Consider the following 24,312-nt stretch of genomic DNA (forward strand, 5'->3'; position numbering starts at 1 on the left):
TATCTAAAAAGTCATTTCAAGAGCTTCTAGCTGCAATTTGCAATGGAATTCGGAAAAAAAAAAAAAAAAAAACAATACACCGTGGCACAATAGGCTGTATACTATCATGGTGGTGTAGGGAATTGATGGCTTAGAATTCGTCTCTTAGCATTGCTACTATTGCGCTACATATACACTACTAAAAGAGTGATGTGGCTGTAGCCTCTTATGAAATCTTCAATTGAATTCCTTGTATTGTAGCAGGAAGTGCCACTTTTAGTAGCTGCCACTGTAGTGAAGCCAACTACACAGACCATTTGCAGTACCACTATTCTGTGTCTGTTGCCGTGTGTGAAAGCCCTAATTTATTACTTTAAGGGTACTGGGACATGATGACTGCCTATTTTAGCTCTTGAATTTTCAAATGACATATAGGCCCTACTGAAGCATTCCTATGTCACAGGTTTACGAAATTTATACCATGCATTAAACAATGCTTATAGTATCTTTTGATGAAAAATTAAATCACTTATTCCAACAGAATATTTATAGGGTGCCCCCAAATACGTAATTAGAATTTTCCATTACCTTGATTTTTCAAAACTTAGGTACACTTATCTCATAAGCTAATGAAGATAGAGTCATGAAATTTTTTGTGGTAGGTACATTAATTACTCTTTAAAATGAATGGAGTACTTGCTTTGCTTTTAAACTTCATCATTGAATTTTTAAAAATTCAAAATTAAGGAAGATTTTGGAAAAAAAAATGTTCATGTGGTGTTTAGTTAAGAAAGTAGTGCATTCATTTTGTCATGTGATATATTCTTATTATACCAGAAAAAAATTAGAGAGGTTCGACTAAAATTCTATGAGATATGTGTACCTAACTGATGGAACCATGCATAACAATTTATTTTCTAATTACCGTATTTGGAGGCACCCTATAAATATTCTTTTGGGGCTAAGTGATGTAATTTTTCCTCAAAAGATCCTATAAGCATTCTTCAATGCATGGTATAAATTTTGTAAACCTGTGACATAGGAATGATTCAGTAAGGCCTATATGTCATTTGCAAGTTCAAGAGCTAAAATAGGCAGTTGTCATGTCCCAGGACCCCTAAACGTTATAATTTTAATAAAGGTAATGTACCTTATGATGGACAGGTCCTGTTTCAACACGGTGTATTGTCATCTTGAGTGTTTTCGAAGGACACTGAAGATGACACCACACCAGTGTTGAAAGGGGCCCCGTCTGTCATAAGGTACATTACCATTTTTTAAATTGTAACTTTTAATATTTTCAACTATAGAAAGTTTTAACGTTTTAATGAAGTATTAAAGTGAACGTAAGAAACAGTGACCTAATTTATTTCCATTAATCACAAGAGGCAATGCTTCTGAGAAGTGACCCCATCTGAAAGGGCCCTATAACTGAAAATGTATACAACAAACCGAAATAAATTTACTGTGGTTTGATAGTGCACCTCTTACAATTTATGTAATAGTGATCTACTTGACATGAAGTCATAACTAGATTTAAAAGTGAACTATTCTATAAAGCTTCAGGTGAAAATCTCTTGTGCTTTTTGGTTAACACAAAGTCTTGTCCAGTTTTGTCAGGAGTTCAACCTTCGAAGAATGATCCCATTTCTGACTATAAGAGAGTAATGGCCTGGGATACAGAATTCAAGCAAACAGAAAGCTTGTTGCCAAAAACTGATAAGCATTCCAAGCGAAAAATTTCTGAAGAAGGCATTGAATGGATTTCGAACCTCACAGGAAGCCCAAGGAAATCAATTTGACAGTTTGCAATTTTGCAACCCCAACTTCCTTGCAGTATGATTTATAATGTTTTGCACAAAGATCTACATCTGCGAGCATACAAAATTCAAATAACACTCTGAATTATGGCCGAACATAAAGTTAAAAGGCTGACTTTTGCTGAGAGTTTCTTGGCAAAACTTGATGAAGACAATTCATACTTAGATCATGTGTGCCTTTTTTGTCGAGGAGGCAACTTTTTTCTCCTGAAGCATCTTCACATGGCTTTAGCTTTGTAGAATTAGCAATTCATTTATTTTTCAATGTAATTACTATTCCATTACAACCTCATCACTCTTATATAAATTACAAGATGTGCACTACCAAACTTAGACATATTTAGAGTATTTCTGTTTGTAAAACAGTTTTTGAGTTACTACCATTATTTTATTGGTGTTGTAACAGGAGATAGTATATTTAATTTTTGACAGATGATTACTTCATATGTAAGTCACAATCTCATAATTTCTTTTAAAAATTTTATTTCAGAAGACTTTTATTTTTCGTTTATCAGCTGTATGTCACTCACTTTTAGCTATCATATCCTATGTGGCCATAACTTAATTTTTTAATTGTTTATTTTTTTCGTAGGCATTTCTGTTCTTCTTTAAATTTTAATTGTGATTCCTTTCTGTAATTGTGCTTAATAATAATAATAATAATAATAATAATAATAATAATAATAATAATAACAATAATAATAACAATAACAACAATAATAATAACAATAACAATAATTCGAAGAGGTGGAAAAATTCAGCAACAGTAACAAATATAAATGACACTTGGGAGGATATTATTTGGTTGAGAAGCTTTTGTCGTCTAGTCTGCTGTCAAAAAATCTGAAAGTTAGAATTTATAAAACAGTTATACTACCAGTTGTTCTGTATGGTTGTGAAACTTGGACTCTTACTTTGAGAGAGGAACAGAGATTAAGGGTATTTGAGAATAAGGTGCTTAGGAAAATATTTGGGGCTAAGAGGGATGAAGTTACAGGAGAATGGAGAAAGTTACACAACGCAGAACTTCACACATTGTATTCTTCACCTGACATAATTAGGAACATTAAATCCAGACGTTTGAGATGGGCAGGGCATGTAGCACGTATGGGCGAATCCAGAATCGCATATAGAGTGTTAGTTGGAAGGCCGGAGGGAAAAAGACCTTTGGGGAGACCGAGACGTAGATGGGAGGATAATATTAAAATGGATTTGAGGGAGATAGGATATGATGATAGAGAGTGAATTAATCTTGCACAGGATAGGGACTGATGGCGGGCTTATATGAGGGCGGCAATGAACCTTCAGGTTCCTTAAAAGCCATTTGTAAGTAAGTAATAATAATAATAATGGCGATGACAATGACAATGACGAAGATGAAGACGAAAATTTGTCATTTACACAATGTAAAACTTCCAACAATATCCCCTTCCTTCTCTCTGTCCCTCCCTTCCTCTTTCTCTTCCTTTCACCTTCCCCCTCTCTGGGTGTGTGTGTGCATGTGAACGGGGTGTGTGTGTGTGTGTTTTTGTTTGTTTGTGTGTGTGTTTTTGTTTGTTTGTGTGTGTGTGCGTGTGCGTGCGCGTGCGTGTGTGTTTTTTTCTAGTTATGTAGTAAAAAATATGTGTGAATTGAAAAACGTTTCATATGATTTCAGATATACTGAACATTCTGTCCCACATGTGTACAGAATTCAAATTGGCACCTGGAGGGGAGACTCTTAGGGATTATGTAATCCCTAGTTTGGCTAATAAATCATCTGATGAAATAGTGACGTTGTTAAGAGATACTGGAATTACTGTGGCGTCTGCTGCAAGTGCTGTTGTAAATTATCATCTTACTCTCGGCAGTATTGCAGAAGCTGCAAAAGTTGGTAAGAGCAAAGATATTTGATCAAATAAGTTACCTATGGCAGTGTGTTGAAGTTTCGTCTTTCAGAAAAAAATTAATTGTGGTTTGTGTCAAAGGGTTTACTAAATTGTTAGTAGTTTATTAATCAACAACTTTGTTGGTCCTCACATTCACTTCAGTTGTTGAGTTATGATTATCATCAGACTTAAGGAGTTTGTGAGCTCAAATCATTAGAGGAGATGATGAATTTAAGGGTGATGAAATTCCGCAGTATAACCTCCTGTAGAAGGGAAATGAATGTCAATGAATAATCTTTGCTGTTCAAAGTATCATTAAACAAAATAACTATTTGGTTAGCATTGCTGTTTGATATTGTACAGAGTGAAAAGGAACAGTTTTGATTAACTGATAACTGTTAGCTATCATACTAATAAGGAAGTTTTAGTAGTCCTTTTCTTACTTTGATACAATATGTGTGTTCTTAAACTGTCAGTTTTATTGACAGTGCACTGTGGTACCATATTATCATATCCAGCCCATTAGCTGTCAGCACCTCGCCAGAAGACTGGACTTGAATCTCCTGAAAATGTTGTAATGTTTGTGCTGGATAGAGTGGTTTTCTCCATCTTTCTCTTTGCACTACTGCCTCATTATCCCATATTGTCCAAATAATCTGTACTATCATCAAATGAGGTGATATCGGACACTTTTTTGTATTTTTTTAAGATACCACTTGTTTAATGATTGATCATTTGCAGTTTTTTGTGATTATACATTATTATGTATCTCTAGAATGTGACAATCTACAAATGTTGTGCTGGCATTCAGAAATTTGCATAATACAATAATTAAAACAGTGTCTGGTGTCACCCCACAATCAGGATGATTTTGGACACTAATGTTTATAAATAATTGTCAAATGTTTTTGTTTATGTGGGGTTATTTCGGACACATTTTTATGTTTTTAAAAAATACAGAAATTATTGCTGCTTTATGTTAAACTTTTATAACAAATAAAGCCCTAATTACATAACAAACAATGATATTAAATGTTACAAAATAAATTAAATAACCAACCTGACAAAAATATTTACTCAATATGTCTATTACAAACTCTCCAAAGCCTTTCAATAAGACAATTTGCCTGTTTTTACAGCGAAAATAGCCTTCTTCATATTTCCAGGATCATAATTGCACCTGTTCTTCACACTTATGAACGGTTGCACCAACCTTCGTTATCATTATAATGTCACGTTAGTCAGTTTTTGTATTTCACCAAGCATTGTTATTGCCAAGACATCTTTAAACTCATTGTTAATTTATTAGGACCTATTCGTCGCGTTTAAAACAGTAATGATGCATTAAGAAGTCAAGTACATGGTGGACATATTCGATGCTAGAATTCTTTATTTAGAACTTCAACGTAATGGCGAATTTATATGTTGTAATAACACTCGGAATAATCATTTTGAAGATTTAAGTGATAAAGAATTCCTCGAAAGTTACACATTAAGAAAATAAGTAATAAGAATGATCTAGAAGAAACTGAATATAGGTTAGAATACAACAGATAGGAATTATCCACTTAACGCCTCTTCAACAGATACTTCTCGCTTTAAGATAATGTTACAGGAAGTTTTGAAATAATAATTGGTGATATGAATGGGGTGTCAAAAGCTGTATTGTCTAGATATGTGAGTAAAGTATCAATCGTACTATCTTCATTACGACCATAATACAGTCATATTAATAATAAAATAATATTTTAGGCTTATAGCTAAATTTCCTGTCGTCATTAACAACAATAGACTGTTCCAATTGCATCTCCTAGCAATAATACGGCCAAAAGATTCTTCAATAGAAGATCCTATTTTTCATTCAATATTCAAACAATTTCATATGTAAAGCTCTGCATAGAAAAATTGTGGCTAAACTAGCACTGAGGTAGTTTCCTTCGTACACTGCTTGTACACGTTGCACATACGAATCTGTGACAGGTTAGGTTTGGTTAGTTTAGATTTTTGTTATGCCTTGCATATACGATCAATTACATCTCCACAAAAAATCCCTTATAAATTCAACGATTTTCACTTCCGAAATCAGCAGAATTACCTCAGCTGATTTTCACTTCCAAAATCAGCAGAACTACCTCAGCACTAGTTTGTTGAAATTGTAATAGGTTAGCATATGATGGATAGGAATCACCCACTTAACGTCTCTGCAACAGATTCTTCTCGCTTTAAGATAATGTTATGGTCAGTACACTATAGCACAACATTCCAAAGATGTATGAGGAGGATGACTTTTTAAATGGAAAGGGTGTAAAGAGGTTTACTTTTAGGAGGCAATGGATACCCCTTAAAATCCAATTTAATGACAGCTGTCCTGACTCCTGCCACACAAGCATGGCAAAATTCTTACAGGGTACATAAATCTGCATGAAATACAAGGAAAAAGTAGTATGCAATTTATGAAAGAGGCGATTTCCCGTCCTAATTTAGGCCTAAGAACAACTGCTTAGAATGCTTTGTATATAATTAATTATGGCATCAATTCTGAAACTGTCGACCTTATCGTCCACAAAATTTTCTTAGATTTCCTTTAGAAGTTACAATTTAACTGTTCTACATTCCTTCTATTTACATTTGGAAGCATCTGCCTTTTTGTTTTTAATTACGGTATGACAACATACTGTATTTAGGAAGAATATCAAGAACTAAGAACTTTTAGATGTTCTTAAAATTACTGCCTCTTACCTGTTTGTGATTCAAACAAAGTCAGCTGTGATTATATTCATTTCATTTTATGTTCTGCCCAAGGGCAGGTCTTTCACTGCAAACCCAGCTTTCTCCAATCTTACCTATTTTCTGCCTTCCTTTTCGTTTCTTCATATGATCCATATATCTTAATGTCAGGGGCGGATGCAAGGGGGGGGATTAAGGGGATATATCCCCTCCCGAAATTTTGAGAAAAATACGAAACAAGAAACAAAAATAATATTAATTTTAATTCGTGAATGTACATAGGAATTAGAGAGTTTTCCACGTAAATTCTCTTTGCTAAAGTGTTAAATTCCAGGACAAACACAGCATTCTTACTTCAAGACAGAGAGTCATGAAGAGTATTTTAGGCTTTTAATTTTCCTTCTCTTCTTAGACTATTTCATTAGTCAGCTCAAGGACATGTTTTTAAATCATAAGGGAATCCTAAAGTCCATACAAACTTTGCTGCCTAAAAACATAGTGCGAGCATCAGATGAAGATTTAGAAACTGCTGTTGAGGCTATAGTAAATCAGTGGCCCAGTGATGTTGATGCATCACCAGAGTCTTTCTTCAATGAATTGAAGATATGGAGAAGAAATTTCCTTGATCAGAAAAATCTTCACCTAATACCTACTGATTTCATATCATCTTTGAACAGGTGCAATGAAATTATTTTTCCCTGCACTCACAAGGCGCTGAAACTTTTCTGCACATTGCCTGTAACTACAGCAACACCAGAATGATCGTTCTCAACATTGCAGTATTTGAAGACTTACTTGAGGATTACAATGGGAGCAGACAGATTAAATGGACTGGCCTTGATGCATATACATAAAAATGTAGAAGTAAAAGCTCATGAAGTACTGGATGAAATGTCTAAGAAGCCTCGTCGCCTTCTTCTGCAAATGTCATTCTGGCATTGTTTTTGTATTGCAGTCATTGTAATGTTAAAATTAAAAAATTATGGTTTATTTAACAACGCTCGCAATTGCCGAGGTTATATCAGCATCGCTGGTGTGCCGTAATTTTTTCCGTCAGGACTTCTTTTACATGCCAGTAAATCGACTGATATGAGGCCTGTCACATTTAAACACACTTAAATGCCACCGAGCTGGGTTGGGGTAGAACCCGCAACTTCGAGCACAGAAGGCTATACCGGCTACGCTACTCAGGCCAACTTGTAAATGTTTGTGACTCGGAAACAAATTGTGAGTATATAACACAGTCTACTATATACAGTTGCGAAGCTCAATATATAGTAAAAATGCAAACATGGGCAGTTGCCCACCACTAGGATCGCTACTATCGCCTCATCATCGCAGATCTCTCTCCTAGTAGACGACAAAATATGTTACACTTTCGTTGTGTTCTTTTGGAAAAATTAACAGCTTCCTTCCATTATTGAAATATTAAATGCATAAAGTTAATTTATTATTTTAATGAGGTATATTAAATTCCACCATAAACTCGAAGATACCTGCAAGAAATAGGTTAATATTATTTTTGTTTGTGCAAAACGAACTGAAATTTACTATAATCCCTTCACTCATTCAAGATTATAACGATAATTAACTATGAAACCAATAAATATTAATTTTCATTTCCCTTTACAACAATAATAATGGAAATATGAATTAATGGTGTAACTTACGTGTACCAGTACTTGTAGTGTAGGCTTACGTAGTTAACAAAGTGGGATGAGGTTAAGCAATAATAATCACACCAGAATTGGAAATAAAACGTGATCAATAAATTTTATTTCTGCGTCTCTAGTAAAGTAACAAATAAAAATAACAACAAAATTAACTGCTATAATTAAAAACATATCCTTTGAAAAAAAAAGTAGGCCTAAGCAATAATAATCCCACCAGAATTGAAAATAAAACGTGATCAATAAATTTCATTAAAACAAACTTAATTTTTCTACGTCTCTAGTAAAATATTATTATTCCAATTGTTGTATTTTAGCCATTAACATTTTCATTACAACCAATAACGAACATTTCACAAGCATCAATGTGAAATACGCAACGAGCTAGCACTCGATGGAAATACGACACAGTCCAAAGTCGACCGTGGACAGTCTATTGTTTCTAGTTGCTAACCGCTTGGAGCGCTTTATCACGAGATTTGCAAAAAATCACCTCAAGCTTCGCGACTGTATATAGTAGACTGTGGTATATAAACTTATTTCTCATTACTCCATTTTTACTATCTCCTCAAATCCCTCCCCGAAAATAATCCTGCATCCGCCCCTGCTTAATGCCGTCTATGATCTGATATCTTCTTCTACCCCGAACTCTATAACCAATGAAATTCGCGTTTTCTAAGCCATGGTCGTGTGAGAAATAAAACATGCAAGATTCAAGTACAAATCCCCGACGTTAGTAAACGCATGTTAATTTAAAAAGAAAAAAACTAGGCTTGGTGAAAGTCAACTTTTAAAGATCTTGTTAAAATTAAATGGTCTGTTTGTTGACAAGTCGCTTGTGCTGATTTAAAGAAGCTTGATGAAACCGGCCATTAGCTTAGTTTTGTACCATGTGGCATTATGCACTTTGTCCGATAACACCTCTTAGTATGCTGGTTTTTTAAATAACTGACTCGAAATACAATAAAATTACCTCACTTCACATAAGCAAGAATGGTGATGTTTTGCAAAGAAATAGCCATAGATGTAATGAAATATTCTGTTCAGATTTTACGTAATCACTTGTACTCCTAAATTTCTTTATATTATATCTGATTACTAATAATTTTGAATAAAAGTACTTTCCCAGGGGTAGCTTCCATTTGAAAATAATAATCATAAATACTGATAACACAAATGTTTATTTTTATTTTTATTTGTTTAGTATGCTGTGTCTTTTGGCAATGTTTACTGAAGGGTAGCTATCCTTGTGGGATTTATGTAAATTAATTAGATCTTAATCAACAACGGTTGCAAGTGCACATTTAAAAGTGTTCTTAGAATAAAAGTAATTGATTTTTATGATTTTGTTTTGCTGCTCAACAATGGATATTCTGTGGCACAAAAGAATAAAAAAAAATGTTCTCACATCAAACATAATTAATTCAACAATCACCTGCGAAAGCGCAGTAAATTTACATCAAACAGCAGGCTGCTACCAACACTGAAACACAAAAAGTCACTAATGTTCGATATTGCTTCATCTGTCTAATATCACGAGATTTGACGCTACTTGAGAAAGTGTGTGGCACTTTTGTCCTAATTTACTGTCTCATTAATCTCCCATTCTCACAGCTATTTTGTGTCATTTCTTTGCAGTTGGAAAAGTTATGGAGTCGATTTTTTCCGAGTTCTTTGATTTCCATGTCATTCTCATTCCATTATTAATACTGTATCCACTGTAGTCTGGAAGGATCATGAAGTAAGCAGTTACAATTGCCATATTTCTCATTTGCGAAGACAACAACAAAATTAAAAACGTTTTTGGAAAGCATTGTTGTAACTTCAATTTTTTATTTCTGTAAAATGTCATTTTTTAGTTGTATGTCTTTTCTCCAACAAATGAGCAACATACATCTATATCACCTTAGCATATTATTTCCTTCTCTTTTGCTATACATGTTTTGCTCTCTGTCCGTAAATTGTTAAATTATTGTATGCTACAGCAACACATGAAAGCAAATGGATGAATTTCAAAAAGGTAATTATTAATATCCAATCAAACAACATTTTACTTTTATTTTCTTTTTTCGTGTTGTCTATTTTATCTACTTTAAGGATTAGATCATAATATGGTCATGCTGCTGCTGGCGTAATATTAGGGTAATAAATGGACTAGTGAGCTGAGGTTGTGTTTGGACGTGGGTTCTAATCCAGATTGGGCCAATTACCTGGTCTTTTTTTCCGAGATTTTCCTTAACTGTAAGGTGAAAGTAATTCTATGGAAAATCCTTAAACTAGTCTTGGCAAATACCGTTTTGCTATCACCAATCTCACTAATGCCAAGTAGCCTAAAATAGTTTATACAGAGTCAATAAAATAACTAAAAAAAAAGTTGCTTGAAACCTCACTTGTGTGAGAATTTTGGCAACATTGCATATTCACAAATTAACAGAGGATTTTGGCACACAATCTCCATTTCGCTTCCAGGATCTAAATACATGTCTGTTGGATTGATAGCTGAATATACTACCACTTGAGCCACAGAGAAGATTAAGCCTTTGTATGTAACCTTCTTTTTCAGACATTGTATGTATAAGCACTGTTGGATTTTAAATCTTTATCCTTTACTATTCGCAGCATTGCGGTTCCGTGCCTACTATTCAGCCCCAGTCCTGAGGAGACCTCTTGTGCAAGCTTATATTCGCACTGAAGACAGAGATTCGTTCATCACCATACTGCGACAAATTCATGATAGTGTTGACAGAGCAGTAGCTGCTGATGAAGAATCAGCTGGTTCAGTACCAGATCGCACAGAGATAGTTGGAAATTTTGTTATGGATATTGCAACATTTAGCCGCAAAAACAGACCTGCAAGAATAGAAGCAGTTTTGCAGGTAGAAATGTTTTCAAATACATGAACTCTTGTCTCCCATATCTGACTTACAAAATTTTTTTGAGATATATGGTATAAGGAACATGCAAAATCATACTATAATGTTTGCTTATAACTTAGGGTTTGTTGGACCAAGGACTTAGTTTGAGCAACAGTTCTGCAGAACGTCTTCAAAATAAACTTGGAGAGGAGTTGACTAGCGAAATATCAAACCTCTTGGGAAAACTAACATCTGGCGACCTTGTTCCTTCTGCAGTAAACAGACCTGCAGGAGCTCTTCCAGGTGCCATGGTGAGTGGCTGTGGTGTGAAATAATTTGAGGAAAATGTAGTCTATAAAATTTCCATGTATGCACCATTGAGTAATATAAAAGGGAGGTAAATATTCTATGCTTTCTACATGTTGACATTAAAAGGTGGTAGCACAGTCTACTATATACAGTCGCGAAGCTCAATATGTAGTAAAAATGCAAACATGGGTAGTTGCCCACCACTAGGATCGCTACTATCGCCTCATCATCGCAGATCTCTCCTAGCAGACGACAAAATATGTTACACTTTCGTTGTCGTGTTCTTTTGGAAAAATTAACACCTTCTTTCCATTATTGAAATATTAAATGCATAAAGTTGATTTATTATTTTAATGAAGTATATTAAATTCCACCATAAACTCGAAGATACCTGCAAGAAATAAGTAATATAATTTTTGTTTGTGCAAAACGAACTGAAATTTACTACAATAGCTTCACTCTTTCAAGATTATAGCGATAATTAACTATGAAACCAATAAATATTAATTTGCATTTCCCTTTACAACAAAAATAATGGAAATATGAATTAATGGAGTAACTTACGCGTACCGGTACTTGTAGTGTACTTTTACTGTAACAGACTTTTTCTACGTCTCTAGTAAAGCAACAAATAAAAATAACAACAAAATTAACAGCTATAATTAAAAACGTATCCTTTGAAAAAAATAGGCCTAAGCAATAATAATCCCACCAGAATTGAAAATAAAACGTGATCAATAAATTTCATTAAAACAAACTTAATTTTTCTACGTCTTTAGTAAAATAACACATAAAAATAATAACAAAATTAATAGCTACAATTAAAAATATATCCTCTGAAAAAAAAAAAAAGTAGACCTAACCTTTATTTCTCTGGAAATTTAGCAGCCTGTGACAGAACTTTAACCGGTATCTAATGTCCTTTCAGTTAGAATGAAACATTTCATTGTGAATTTAAGGATATAATGTATTCTAACAGCCACAAAGAACTTCAAAATTAAGAGTTTTGTTTCTGCACAGCATTCTTGTGGAAACCCAGGAACCTTTCTGAATCTTTCGGAAATCGGACAAAGAGGCCAGAGTTGGCCTCTTTCTCTTACTGTTGCTACAATTTATAGCACTACAAACGTCTCCTCCTTGTCCCATATTATTATATTTTAGCCATTAACATTTTCATTACAACCAATAACGAACATTTCACAAGCATCAATGGGAAATACACGAGCTAGCACTCGATAGAAATACGACACAGTCCACAGTCGACCATGGACAGTCTATTGTTTCTAGTTGCTAACCGCTTGGAGTGCTTTATCACGAGATTTGCAAAAAAACACCTCAAGCTTCGCGACTGTATATAGTAGACTGTGGTGGTAGTGCGTTCAACACAAAGTTCTAGACTAACTTTTATGAAAGATATGTTACTCAACTTTATGAGGCTGAGCAGTTCCTGAAGGTATTCTGTAAGTTGTTAGGACAAGATAAAGAATCCTGTTTCTTTCTGGGCTTGAAACTGTTATCACAGATAGCAAGCCTCACTCTCAACAGAATCACGTTTGCTTCCCATGAAGTGGTTGTAAGGCAGATGTGTTTTTAGTACCTTGATTTTCCATGTCATTGTTTTTCCACGATAGTCTCATTATTTAATTTTCATCATCTCATCATCAATGAATAGCCTCCATAGTTGAAAAGAAATGTAAATTAATGAGTTATCAAATACTAATGAAGTAGATATGGAAGTTGCATATGGGTCACTACACAGAATATTATCGAAATTTCTCGCATAATTTGCGCAGTTCTCTTTTTACCCTTTTTGGCCACTGAAAAATTGAGGTGCATAAAATACTCGGATTTTTTTTTTAATTCAGTGCTTGATGTAGGTTTTATCCTAGTATGAATGAGAATGAGGTGAGTTGTGTCAGTATTGTTTTCCAGTTTTGTAAAAATATAAAATTTTCATAATCTTGATTTAGCAATAATTAAATTTATTATAATTGTAATGAATGTTCTGTATACAGGGCGAACTGTAAGTAATATCATTAATTTCAAGGGGTTATTCCTTGAATTATTTAAAACAAAAAAGTTTAATACAATTTTGCTTCTTTGTGCTTCCTTTTCGAGAAAAAAATTATTTTATATGAAACATTTCATAGCATATTTTGTAAAAGCTATTGAAGTTATGTGGACAGTGACACTGATATCCACATCAAATACGAAGCTCTACAGTTCAAAGGATTATGTACATCTGTGATCAGATAACTTTAGCATATATTATATAAAACTTGTAATACTGTTACTTGTGTATCATTGATAGTGTTGGAGGCATCGTGGTTGCACATTTTAATGGTGAAATAATATTTTTTTGGCGTTGTTTTCATTTTCTCTAATAGACTGAACCTTTATTGTTAAATTCTGCATGACAACAGAAATAACAATCACAAAATATATATTATATCTACAGTTTAATAAAAATTTTGCTCATGAATAATAAATAGCAGGATTATAATGAGTCAGTAGTGTGTTTTGAATATCCAGTTTGTAAAAAAACATGTAAATCGAATTTGGGAATTAAGATTCATGTTGGAAAAGCGCACTCACAATCCAGGAGAGACACATTAGCTGCTAAATATTGTGACAGTCAGGATTCGATCATGTCCCACAAAGGTCGGGGGTGCACGAGGAAAACGAGTGACGCAGCCACCTTCTTTACTGCGGCCGCTTGGGTCTGGAGGGGACAGACGTAAGAGGGGGGGCACGAGGTGGATGCGTAGACGCAATGAAGGGTGAAGAGGGAGTAAAGCAGCTGGTGACTGAGGAGAGAAATCCACAGAAGTTTGGATAGGCGTTATCTTCTAGGTACCGTAAAATGGGCTAATACCGATCACTTTTAATACATTTTCGTACGCAGTTCATTAGCATTTTCTTTAATATGTGCAATTAATTATCTCCCAATCTTTAAGTACCTGTAGATACATTTTTCATAATTTGACTAATTTTAATTTTAATTTTATTTTTAAAAAATCAGTGATCGGTGTTACCTCATACGATGGGGTAATACCGATCACCTATTTAATTTCCCTCATGATCGCTGTCAATCTGTTGAAGGGGTTTTGCCGATCAATAATTTATGTTTTAAAAAAGATTTAAAGAAAAATCAGTGATCAGTGTTAACTAATAGAATGGGGTAATACCAATCACCTATTAAATTTCCCTTAAGATCACTATTAGAGTATTAAGGTGTTATACCGATCAGTATTTTAAGTTTAAAAAATGTTTAAAAATTATTTTAAACTTAGGGCTTACAAAGAACAATGTACCTTGCTATATTTCATCATTTTTCAAGAATACAAATTATAGAAATCATGGAAATCCGATTTTGGCATTACTCCCATATTTGTTTTCTTCCACTGCTCCAACACATGTCTCCATGCTGCCTTTAGTGGATGAGAGAATGCCATCAAGTGGCTGACATAAGTGAATTGTATTAGGTGGCAAGAACACATACCGTATCTTATATTGTTTTCTTCACATGGCTTTATTATATTTGTGGACAGATAACTAGATAAATTAACGCCGATTGTTACTTTAGGCCCTTGTAATTTCTTTGGATAGGGGAGAAGTATCTTACAAAACCATTTCTCAGAAGCTCCTAGGTCAAACCAGCCGCTTTTATTGCGACCATATTCTGCACCATTAATTCCACCTTCTGTCCAGGTATCATAGGGACGTGTGCTTCTGTACACGGTAAGGTACAGGGCCACCTGCAGCTGCCGCCACCATAACACTAATACTTGTTTTAGAGCTGTCCAAAATTTTCACTGGATGTTTCGAACCTCGCTTAACTATGATCTTACTCTGCCCTAGGTCATCACAAAAATTAGTTTGTTCGTAGTTTATCAAATTTGAAGGCTGAACTCCATTCAAAGCCTCTTCTAAATTAGGAAAGAATTGATTCATTGTGTCTCTCGTTATGAATGCTCTGGATCGCTTCTGTTTTCACTCATTCTGCTTGAGACCATCTTATTCCTAGTTAGGAATCCACGAAACCACTCATTTCCAGGACGATCATTCGTAAATCTTTTCTCCTCTTTTCATTTCCAGCTCAAGTAGTCCTGAACAACATCTCTTACATCCACTTCCTTCAAGAGAAATCTCTGAATGGACAATTTTTCATTCCTTACTGCCCGAACAGCATTATCCAAGTGAACTGGATTGCATCTACCACATCTCCGTGATGGTCCCGATTTTTTTTGTATAGGTCCACCCATGATCGGTGTTACCCTGGAACTTTTCCATTTCCCATATTAATTGTTTTAATTTCAAGTAGGTATGGCCTAATAATTATCCAACTTACGAATAATATAAGTAACTAATTATACAACACATTTTAATTCTCACCTACGTCACAAACCCTTCCAGTGAAGCAGTAGAACTGAAGTTACACAAGGATATTATAGCAAGCAGAAAACGACTTGGCATCAACAATGGAAAATGAAACTTAATTAATACAGCTGCAAACCTTCACGCAGCTGGTTCATATCAGCCACATTATTAGCTTCGTAAATAACGTATTCTCCGACATACCTCACGATATAATACAACAAGAGCTAAAATCTTTTAATGAAAAAGCAAAATGATTGGTATTATAATACTATATTGGAATTACCCTAACTTACGGTATCTGTCGATTGATTGCGAACTCTCTCGAAGCTATGGTTTAGTTATAAATACAACACGCGAGTGAACTTGAGCAGTGTTGTTGTAATCGTTGGACAGCAAGCCAGCCTTGTATAGCAGTGAAGCCAGCTTCGAGACCGGAGTTCGACTTGAGTTGTGTCCGTAACTGTGGGAGCCAGAAGTCCTGAGTTTGAGTGCAGTGGACCGCAGTTGGGGGACCTGAGTTCGAAGTTCAACAGATTGTCTCTGAAGGTCTGGGGTTTGAGATACTGTGAACTCGAGTGACTGAGCTAGAAGAACTAGCCAAGGCAAACGAACTGTGAACTGAGAACTGACAGTTCTGATTTGTAAATAGTGCTTTGTGAACATTAGTTAAAATTAGCAGTACATTGTTCTCAATAATTCAAGTAAATTGTCATTGTCGTCTGTGGAGTGCAATAACGAATACTGTGTTACTGTGTGGAGTGGAAATCCCATTGTTGACGGGAGCAGAATTAAATTGTAGAAAGGAATTATTGTTGAAATAATAAAACTACATTATTGTTTTGAATTAAAAAGCTACAATATCAAACACCAAATGTAACATCAAATTCGCAATTAGCTAATGATATGTTAACCACAACACCTCTGAAACCTCCATTAATAATTACCAACAACAAGATAGCCCTACTGAAAGTTATATTATGCAAGAATAGGAAACAAAACTTTCTGACATACTATTAGATGGAACTAAAGGTGATCTCGAAAGATTAATTGCTGATGTGCTAACATTTTTTCATAATCAAATAGCCGAACTACCAGAACCTGTTCACCCTGCAATTCGATACTTTAACTATCGTAAATTTAATAAGCACAAAAGCTCGCATACTCATAAATCTTCTTGTAATCCACAAAGAACAACAAAAAGACAAAGGGGAAAAAAATAAAAGAAAATATGTGTTTCAGGTTGCTCAATACAATTTCTACAATCATAGATGCTGAGTTGCCCGAAAAATCTTGATAGAATCAAATAAGTAGTCATGAAAAATCCCACTTTCTTCCATAACGGAACATTTCACTAAAATATTTAGCAAAGAAAATAATCTACTTCTTCCTTTTCTGGGGAACCTTCTCATTGTGACTTTTCTGAAGATATTATAATTAGTGAAGATAAGTTCATAAGGCACTCTTATGGTATTAAAGTTGACACAGCTCCTGGTCGAGTCTTGAGACATGTCAAAACTACAAAATTTCTTACTTTGCTATCCAATGCCATGCTTAAATTTAATTACATACTTAAGCAAATGAAAATGGCACGAACAATACTTATTTATAAAGGAGGTGCTGCAAATAACATTAAGGAGTGGTGACCTATCACTATTTTTTCAGTGATTAGAAGAATTTTTGAATGAGTGATTGAATCTAAATTATGAGCCATCATCAGTCTAAACCCTTTCCAATCGGGTTTCATGCTTATTCCTGGAACCCATATAAATTCTTTTATAATAAATGGTTGCCAAACAAAACAGAAAAAATTGCACTATTGTTTTCTTAGATGTGTCAAAAGCCTTCGATTCCATAGGACATGACCACATATTACAAACTCTTCATTCATGAGGTCTTCCACGTAATCTCTATGCTGTGATCAAAACTTTATTAATTGAAAACATCATCCAGATAGAGGCGGATTTTAAGAAAACAAAACCAATCTTTGTGCGTTGTGAAGTTCCTCAAGGTTCTCCTTTGTCTCCCAGATTGTTCAACTTAGCCTTAGATGGTGTACTTTAAAATCTGACAGATCCTGATATCTCGAAAGCATATGGATACAGCCTATCTGAAGAACTTCCTAATTTACCTGTCCTTGCATTTGCGGATGACTTGGCATTAATAAGTTCTTTTGAAAAACGTGTTACCTCATTAGTCAACCAAGCTGAAAGCAGTCTTGCCACTATTGGTCGTCAAATTAATCCTGATAAAATCAAATACATTATTCTACGGAAAGACCTCTTATCTAGTGGACAAATAGTCTCTCTACAGAGTTCAGCTATTTCAGCACTTCAAAATAAAAAAGAACAAATCCGATATTTAGGTGTAGACTTTAATGAAGGAAAATATTTTCATCTCAGCTTCAGATCTGCAGTCTTTCACACAATCACAATTATTTAAGGCAGAACAAAAGATCAAGATTATCAACGAAGTTATATGGCCAAGACTCTTCTATCCCCTACAATGTACTCCTCTAACCCAGATCTCTATAAGATTTTTAAGAGATACTAATAAACTTGTAAGAAGTGGTGTAAAGGAAATAATGATCCTTCCTGATGACACTCCTAATGTCATGATCTACACTTCTGGAAAATTTCGAGGGCTTGATATCATTCAAGTGGAGTGGGAAGCTAGCATTTTTACATATAAATGACATCTATTTAAATTTTGTCAGGGATCTTAACAAAAAAAGACAACACACTTTAACAAATCTTAATATCCCTGAAAATGAATTTCCGAACTTAAAGAAAGGACAGCAACTGAGAGAAATCCTAAGGAAAAGATGTTTTTCTTCATGGTGTCAACTGCCACATAAGGGTAAAGGAGGCAGTTTTTATGCGGAATGTCCTAAGACAAATTCTTGGATGTTCAATAAAAAGGCCTGTCATCATCTGAATATATTAATGTGGTGAGGATGTCATGCAACCTTTTTGCAGTATGGTCATTCCCAGGTAGAGCATTCAACACAACCTGTTGCTGCCACCCAGGCTGTGACGAGACTGAAACACTAGGATATGTGTTGGGTTTCTGCTGAAAAACTGAGTTCCTTCAGAACAACCGCCATCACAGGGTAAGGACAATGCTTGGTGACATCCTAAGACAGCAAGGGTTAGAAGTTCATGAAGAAGTGCATTGTATCTCGGGAGATGATTCAACAAAATGAGCAGATATTGTTGTCATTGACAGAAAAAAGAACACAGGAACAATACTAAGACCTAACAGGTTTGAAAGAGATGCACAACAGCCAAAACTTACTGATGATGAAAAGGGAATCATCCATTGCATTCCTTATTTTAGCAAGCATTGTAAAGGTACAGTCACACGTCACTACTTTTGCAGTGCTGAAGGACAAAAAACTGCGTAACTTTCGTACTGCAACGTGTAAACAACTGTGCAACCCGAAAAGTAGCAGCTGCCGAACCTGCTGGCCGCTACTTTTTCATGCTGCGCGCAGATTGAAAATAGCGACATGTGAACAGGGTTCTCAGGGTTGCAGCCGCAGCATTTTTGATTCCGGTTTTGTTGAAACTTTTGCCGCAGTTGCGACCAGTGTTGCCACCCAAATGTGCCAATGATACTTTTGTTGTTTGGACATATTTTAATGTTAGATATGATGAAAATAAATGATTTGTAACAATTACTAAATGTACAACACAGTCAGACTGTATTTGTTGATGGTATAATTCATTCTTTAAATTTTCCATAGTGTAATTTCAAACAGGAGGGTTTCCAACATTGATTACGTGAATATGTTGTTGGTTATCATTTAAGTATATAGGCGTTTTTAATAGCTTTATAGTAAAAATGATGCCAATTTCTGAATACTAGTTAGGACAGAAAAGCAAATAATAGATAAATAAGCTATCGCATGAGTTTCGTAATAATGCGAACATAACCACAAAATGTATATTGAAAAGTCAACACAAAGATGGAAAGCTGCAGCTAGACTGTGGCTGCAAAAGTAGTGCCTTGTGTGTGTGTGAACAGACTCGCAACTTCCAGTTGCAACTTCTGCAGTGCTTGGGTTGTGTAGCATGCTACTTTTGGCTTAGGTGTGAACACAACACGGAACGTTTACAGCTGCAGTACAAAAGTTGCGCAGCAAAAGTAGCGACATATGACAGTACCTTAACATCATGGCTAATCATTGGTCAGTACACGAACTTCTTTTTGGACTTCGTGATACCATCTCCGAATACACCTCTAACCTTTTAAAATCAAAGGGATTCACATTTTACAATGTTGAGAAAATTCTTAGAGAAATTTTAAAGGACTCAATTCAAATTTTGCAATTTCATCTCTATTTCAAGTAATATGATTCATTTTAATTTTCTTTTGAAATTTATTGTATGTATTTTATTGCAAACTTTTATATATTATGTATTTGTTTTCTGGATCCTTGTGGTCACCCTTATTGAAGGACAGATAGTTTTATTATATATATATATATATATATATATATATATATATATATATATATCTCAGTCAGTTTAAGAGAGGACTATTATGATAATAAATGATTGAAAGAATTTTAGTTTTGTCCTTAAAATGCATAGAAATTTGATGCAAACCAATGGAAGTTTCGCAAAGGAATTTTAAACCCTGGTGCGCTGTGACAACACTGTAAAGCTACCTGGACATATGTACCTTGTGTATGTAAGGAATACAGCGAGACCGATTACTACTTTAAAAATTGAAGTGGGAGGTAACTATTTCTAACTGGCTGAAGAAAATGCTCTTAATATGACAAAAGATGTTTTTTTAAATCATAAATTACATTTGTATAATGTAAAATAAGCCTTCCTTATTAGCTGTGTTCACTGAATATGTAATTAAAATTAAGTCGAAGAGTTTGAAAATAAAATTGTTTGTACATCAGCATTTAAACAGTCTTTATCGTTAGTGTAAATCGTGCTTAAGGGTCCCTTCAGACGAGGCCACTTCAGTGGCAGTGCAAACGCGCATTAGTGGCACTTCAAATGTGCATCAGTTGCACTGCAGATGTGCGTTAGTGGCATTTGCAAATGCACATTAGTGGTGCTGCTTGATACACTAAATTTTTATAGAGAATGTTTTAGTCTTCTAGTGAACATGGACGTAAAAGGAGATATACTTTTGGCAACTTTGCTCGAACAGAGAAAGAATAGACGTAAAAATAGAAGAAGAGTCTGGGTTAATCCATTAGTTTTGGAAAGACTGAATTGAGGACTATGCCATACCTTGTTTGATGATTTAATCAGAACGATAAAAAATATTAATTCAAAATTACGCAAATGAGGGACAATATAACATAAAACATATTTTTGTTTCATATTTAAGAATTCAAAATTAAATATAATAGGCAGCAAACATGAAACCATTCATAGCACATAATTCAACCAATAGGCTATACTACAATATTATACTGGCAAAGTCAAAGGCCGTGGTGTAATTGATCCCAAGTTCGAACCTGTGATCAATTTTTTTATCTCTTTGGTAATTTATTTACATTATTTTAGATGCAATATTTTATTTTAACATGAAATAAAGGAGATTTTATTACATAAATATATCCGTAATTCGCACTAATCCAGCTATTTAGTTGTCTAGTCTATATTATTTATTATTATTATTATTATTATTATTATTATTATTATTATTATTCTTATTATTATTGCCATTCTATATTATTCTATCGTAACATAGCCTATATTCTGTCGTGACGGTGTAGGTGTAGGGAATTGGTGGCCCAACAGTCATCTGTTAGCAGAACCATGAAAGCACTACTCATGTGTCTCTAAAATAGTGGCCTGGTTGTGGCCCCATCTGAAACTTAACATTTAATTCTATGTATTGTGACGAGACACACCACTTTTAGTGGCCGCCACCAGCGGCAAAGCCAACCACTCAGAGTGTCTGCAGCATGACTGATTCTGTGGTTGTAGCTGTGTCTGAAGACCTCCACTTAAATACATTATTCACAATCGGCAGCGCATTAGCAGCGCTTCTGAAAGTGGCCTCGTCTGAAAGGACTTTAATATGTCACATTATCGTACTAGTGCCATAAAATATTACCATGACAACTAAAACGTCATAAATTCTATTAAGAAGGCAAAACTTGTATCATAAAGTTAACATCATGAAACGATTTGCCAGTGCTGTAATATTTAATATATCAAATTTGTCATAGCAACCTCTTCTTTCTTAAACCATGATATCAAACTACCCATCAAACAAATCTGATGTTATTTCTTTATTAATATTCTTTTATAATACTGTTGTACAAAAAATAGCATATGAAACTCATTTATAATGTTATATAATTATTACATTCATAAAAGGTATGAAACACTACGTTCGTTTAATAACATGTACTAAACTATAAGATTATACATTTGTTTCATAATATTACTATTTTAATTTTGTTTGTGTACTTCAACATGAAATAAACATATCGTATTTTTATTTTCTCCTTTAGAGTTTTAAATGTTTTAAAATTTTGTTTTTATAATGTGAAATATGCATCATTACTGTTCACGATCACTAGAATATTCAATTGCCCTGTTCACGATCTCTAGAATATTCAATTGAAATGGGAGTGTAGAAATATTTCTTAATCTTATCCATTTAGTTTGAAAGAGGCATGTCTTATTGCCAGTGTTCTCATCATCATCCAAACAAGTATAAGACCCAAGGCCTGTTACGGTCTCAGTGAGTCATTCTTGGTCCACCTTTTTGTTGGACGTCCTAAAGATCTCTTCCCTTGGAAACGATATTGAAGCATGGCTTTTGGAAATCTATTCCGATTCTTTCGTTGGTCATGGTTTTTCCACTGCAGCTGGTACTTGTTTATAAACTGTGAGACTGGTTGTAATTGAAGTTCTTGCATGATATACTCATTTCTTTCGTGGGCCAAGCGACTATATCTTAGTGTTGCTCTCATAAATTTCATTTCACAGACCGTTATTCTGCTGATATTCGTACTTCTCATTGTCCATGATTCATTTCCTTAACATAGTACAGGTTTTACAATATACAAATATATTCTTGTGTGTCGCTGAACTAGAGAAAGCTTCATAATTTTGTTGATTATTCCCATTGTTTTATTGTATTTGCAAATTTTAGAAGTTATATCTGTTTCACCAAAAAATGTTAAGTTGTAGCCAAGATACGTAAACTCATTTACTCTTTCTTTTAATTTGTTGTTTAAGCAAATTTTGCATGTGAACAGATATTTTCCACGAAATACCATGACTTTTGTTTTTTCAATATTGATTTCCATGTCGATTTTGCGCTGATCATATTTAGATTATGCACTGAATACTGAAGCTCATCTTCATTGCAGGCAACTAGGGCTAAATCATCAGTAAAGAGTAGACTGTCAAACTGTAAATTTCAACTGATAGAAATTGTACCATAACACATCTGTTCCCAATCTTTAATGGTTTTGATCATACACATGATGAAAAGTAATGGAGATAGGCCACAGCCTTGTCCAACTCCACTAAGAATTCGTTGTCAATCTGAAAGTCTGTTGTTGGGTCTAACTGCTATCAAAGTTGTTTTGTAAATGTTATGAATGTTAATTAAAAGCTGTTGGGGGACATATTCATCTGTTAGCACTTGAAATAATTTATTTCGATTGACTCTATCGAAAGCTTATTTAAAATCAATAAAAGCAATGTGTGTCTCTAAGTTGAATTCTCTGTGTTTTTCAATAATTAGCAATTTCAATGCCTGTGTTGCTTTCAAGTCTCATATGAAGCTTCATATGAATAGAACGGATACTACTTCTTATGTTCTCTCAACATTTAATTAAAATTAGGTTATAGAGTTTATTTTAAATTATCCAAGATTTTGTTTAACTTGAAACAAGCAATGTTCATTCTTCGTTATCTAACACAGTTTAAACACAAAAATTAAATGGAATATCATCTGTATTCTTTCTTGCGAATTTAAATGCAATGTACATGGCATGATGACATTGACCTTCAACAACCCAAGTGGAGGGGTTTGTTCTGAGCAACACAACTCCCAGCTGAATGTGGGGCGTAGCGTTGCAAATGCTCATAATTAATGTATTTTAAAATGCACGCTTTTCTGGAATACTATTCAAAATATAGCAAAATGGTATTTGACTTTTTTTTTTTTTTTACTCCTTACTCAAGGAATCACCCAGCAGAATTATTGACATTACTTACTGTTCACCCTGTATATCATAATCTATTCATCTATAATTAATAAGATCACAGTAGGTAATCGATTGATAGTTGATCGATGCAGCTTTGATGTAAGTTCATGTTGTGATGCTAACTGCCCAACTACTTTTTAAAACAGTGACTTGTGGAAAGCAAAACTTGTGCTGTACTTAACCTTCTGCAAGTTGACCTGAAATGCACTCACTATAAGCTAAATGGATATGGGGTACAAAATAGACCCTGCCAGCTTGCCAAGGGTTAATGTTTGTGCATAAAATACACAGAGCAAAAACAAACTCCAAAATAATCGTTAAAAAATTAGGGTGTGCAAAATTCATGGGAGTGCAAATTATGTGAGTAAATACGGTAATTCTTTATCTTCAGGGAATATAATTTTGACTGTTAGATTAGCAGAGTTGTTGATTTTTTTTAATTGAAGTATTTGTGACATGACTGTAAAGTATTTACATCCAAACTCAACCTTGGAT

At 34.3% G+C, this 24,312-nt stretch overlaps 1 protein-coding gene across 1 annotated transcript in view; it reads left to right on the forward strand.

Moving 5' to 3' along the window:
• Positions 1–24,312, forward strand: part of bsf (bicoid stability factor) — a 203,564-nt gene that overhangs the window by 106,194 nt on the left and 73,058 nt on the right. Inside the window, exons 8-10 of the mRNA XM_069848172.1 lie at positions 3,457–3,672; positions 10,684–10,940; positions 11,060–11,230. Of these exons, the coding sequence (XP_069704273.1) occupies positions 3,457–3,672; positions 10,684–10,940; positions 11,060–11,230 (644 nt within the window). The remainder of the gene's footprint in view (positions 1–3,456; positions 3,673–10,683; positions 10,941–11,059; positions 11,231–24,312) is intronic.

This window comes from Periplaneta americana, chromosome 15 (assembly GCF_040183065.1).
Source record: "Periplaneta americana isolate PAMFEO1 chromosome 15, P.americana_PAMFEO1_priV1, whole genome shotgun sequence".
NCBI classification, from domain to species: Eukaryota; Metazoa; Arthropoda; class Insecta; order Blattodea; family Blattidae; genus Periplaneta; species Periplaneta americana.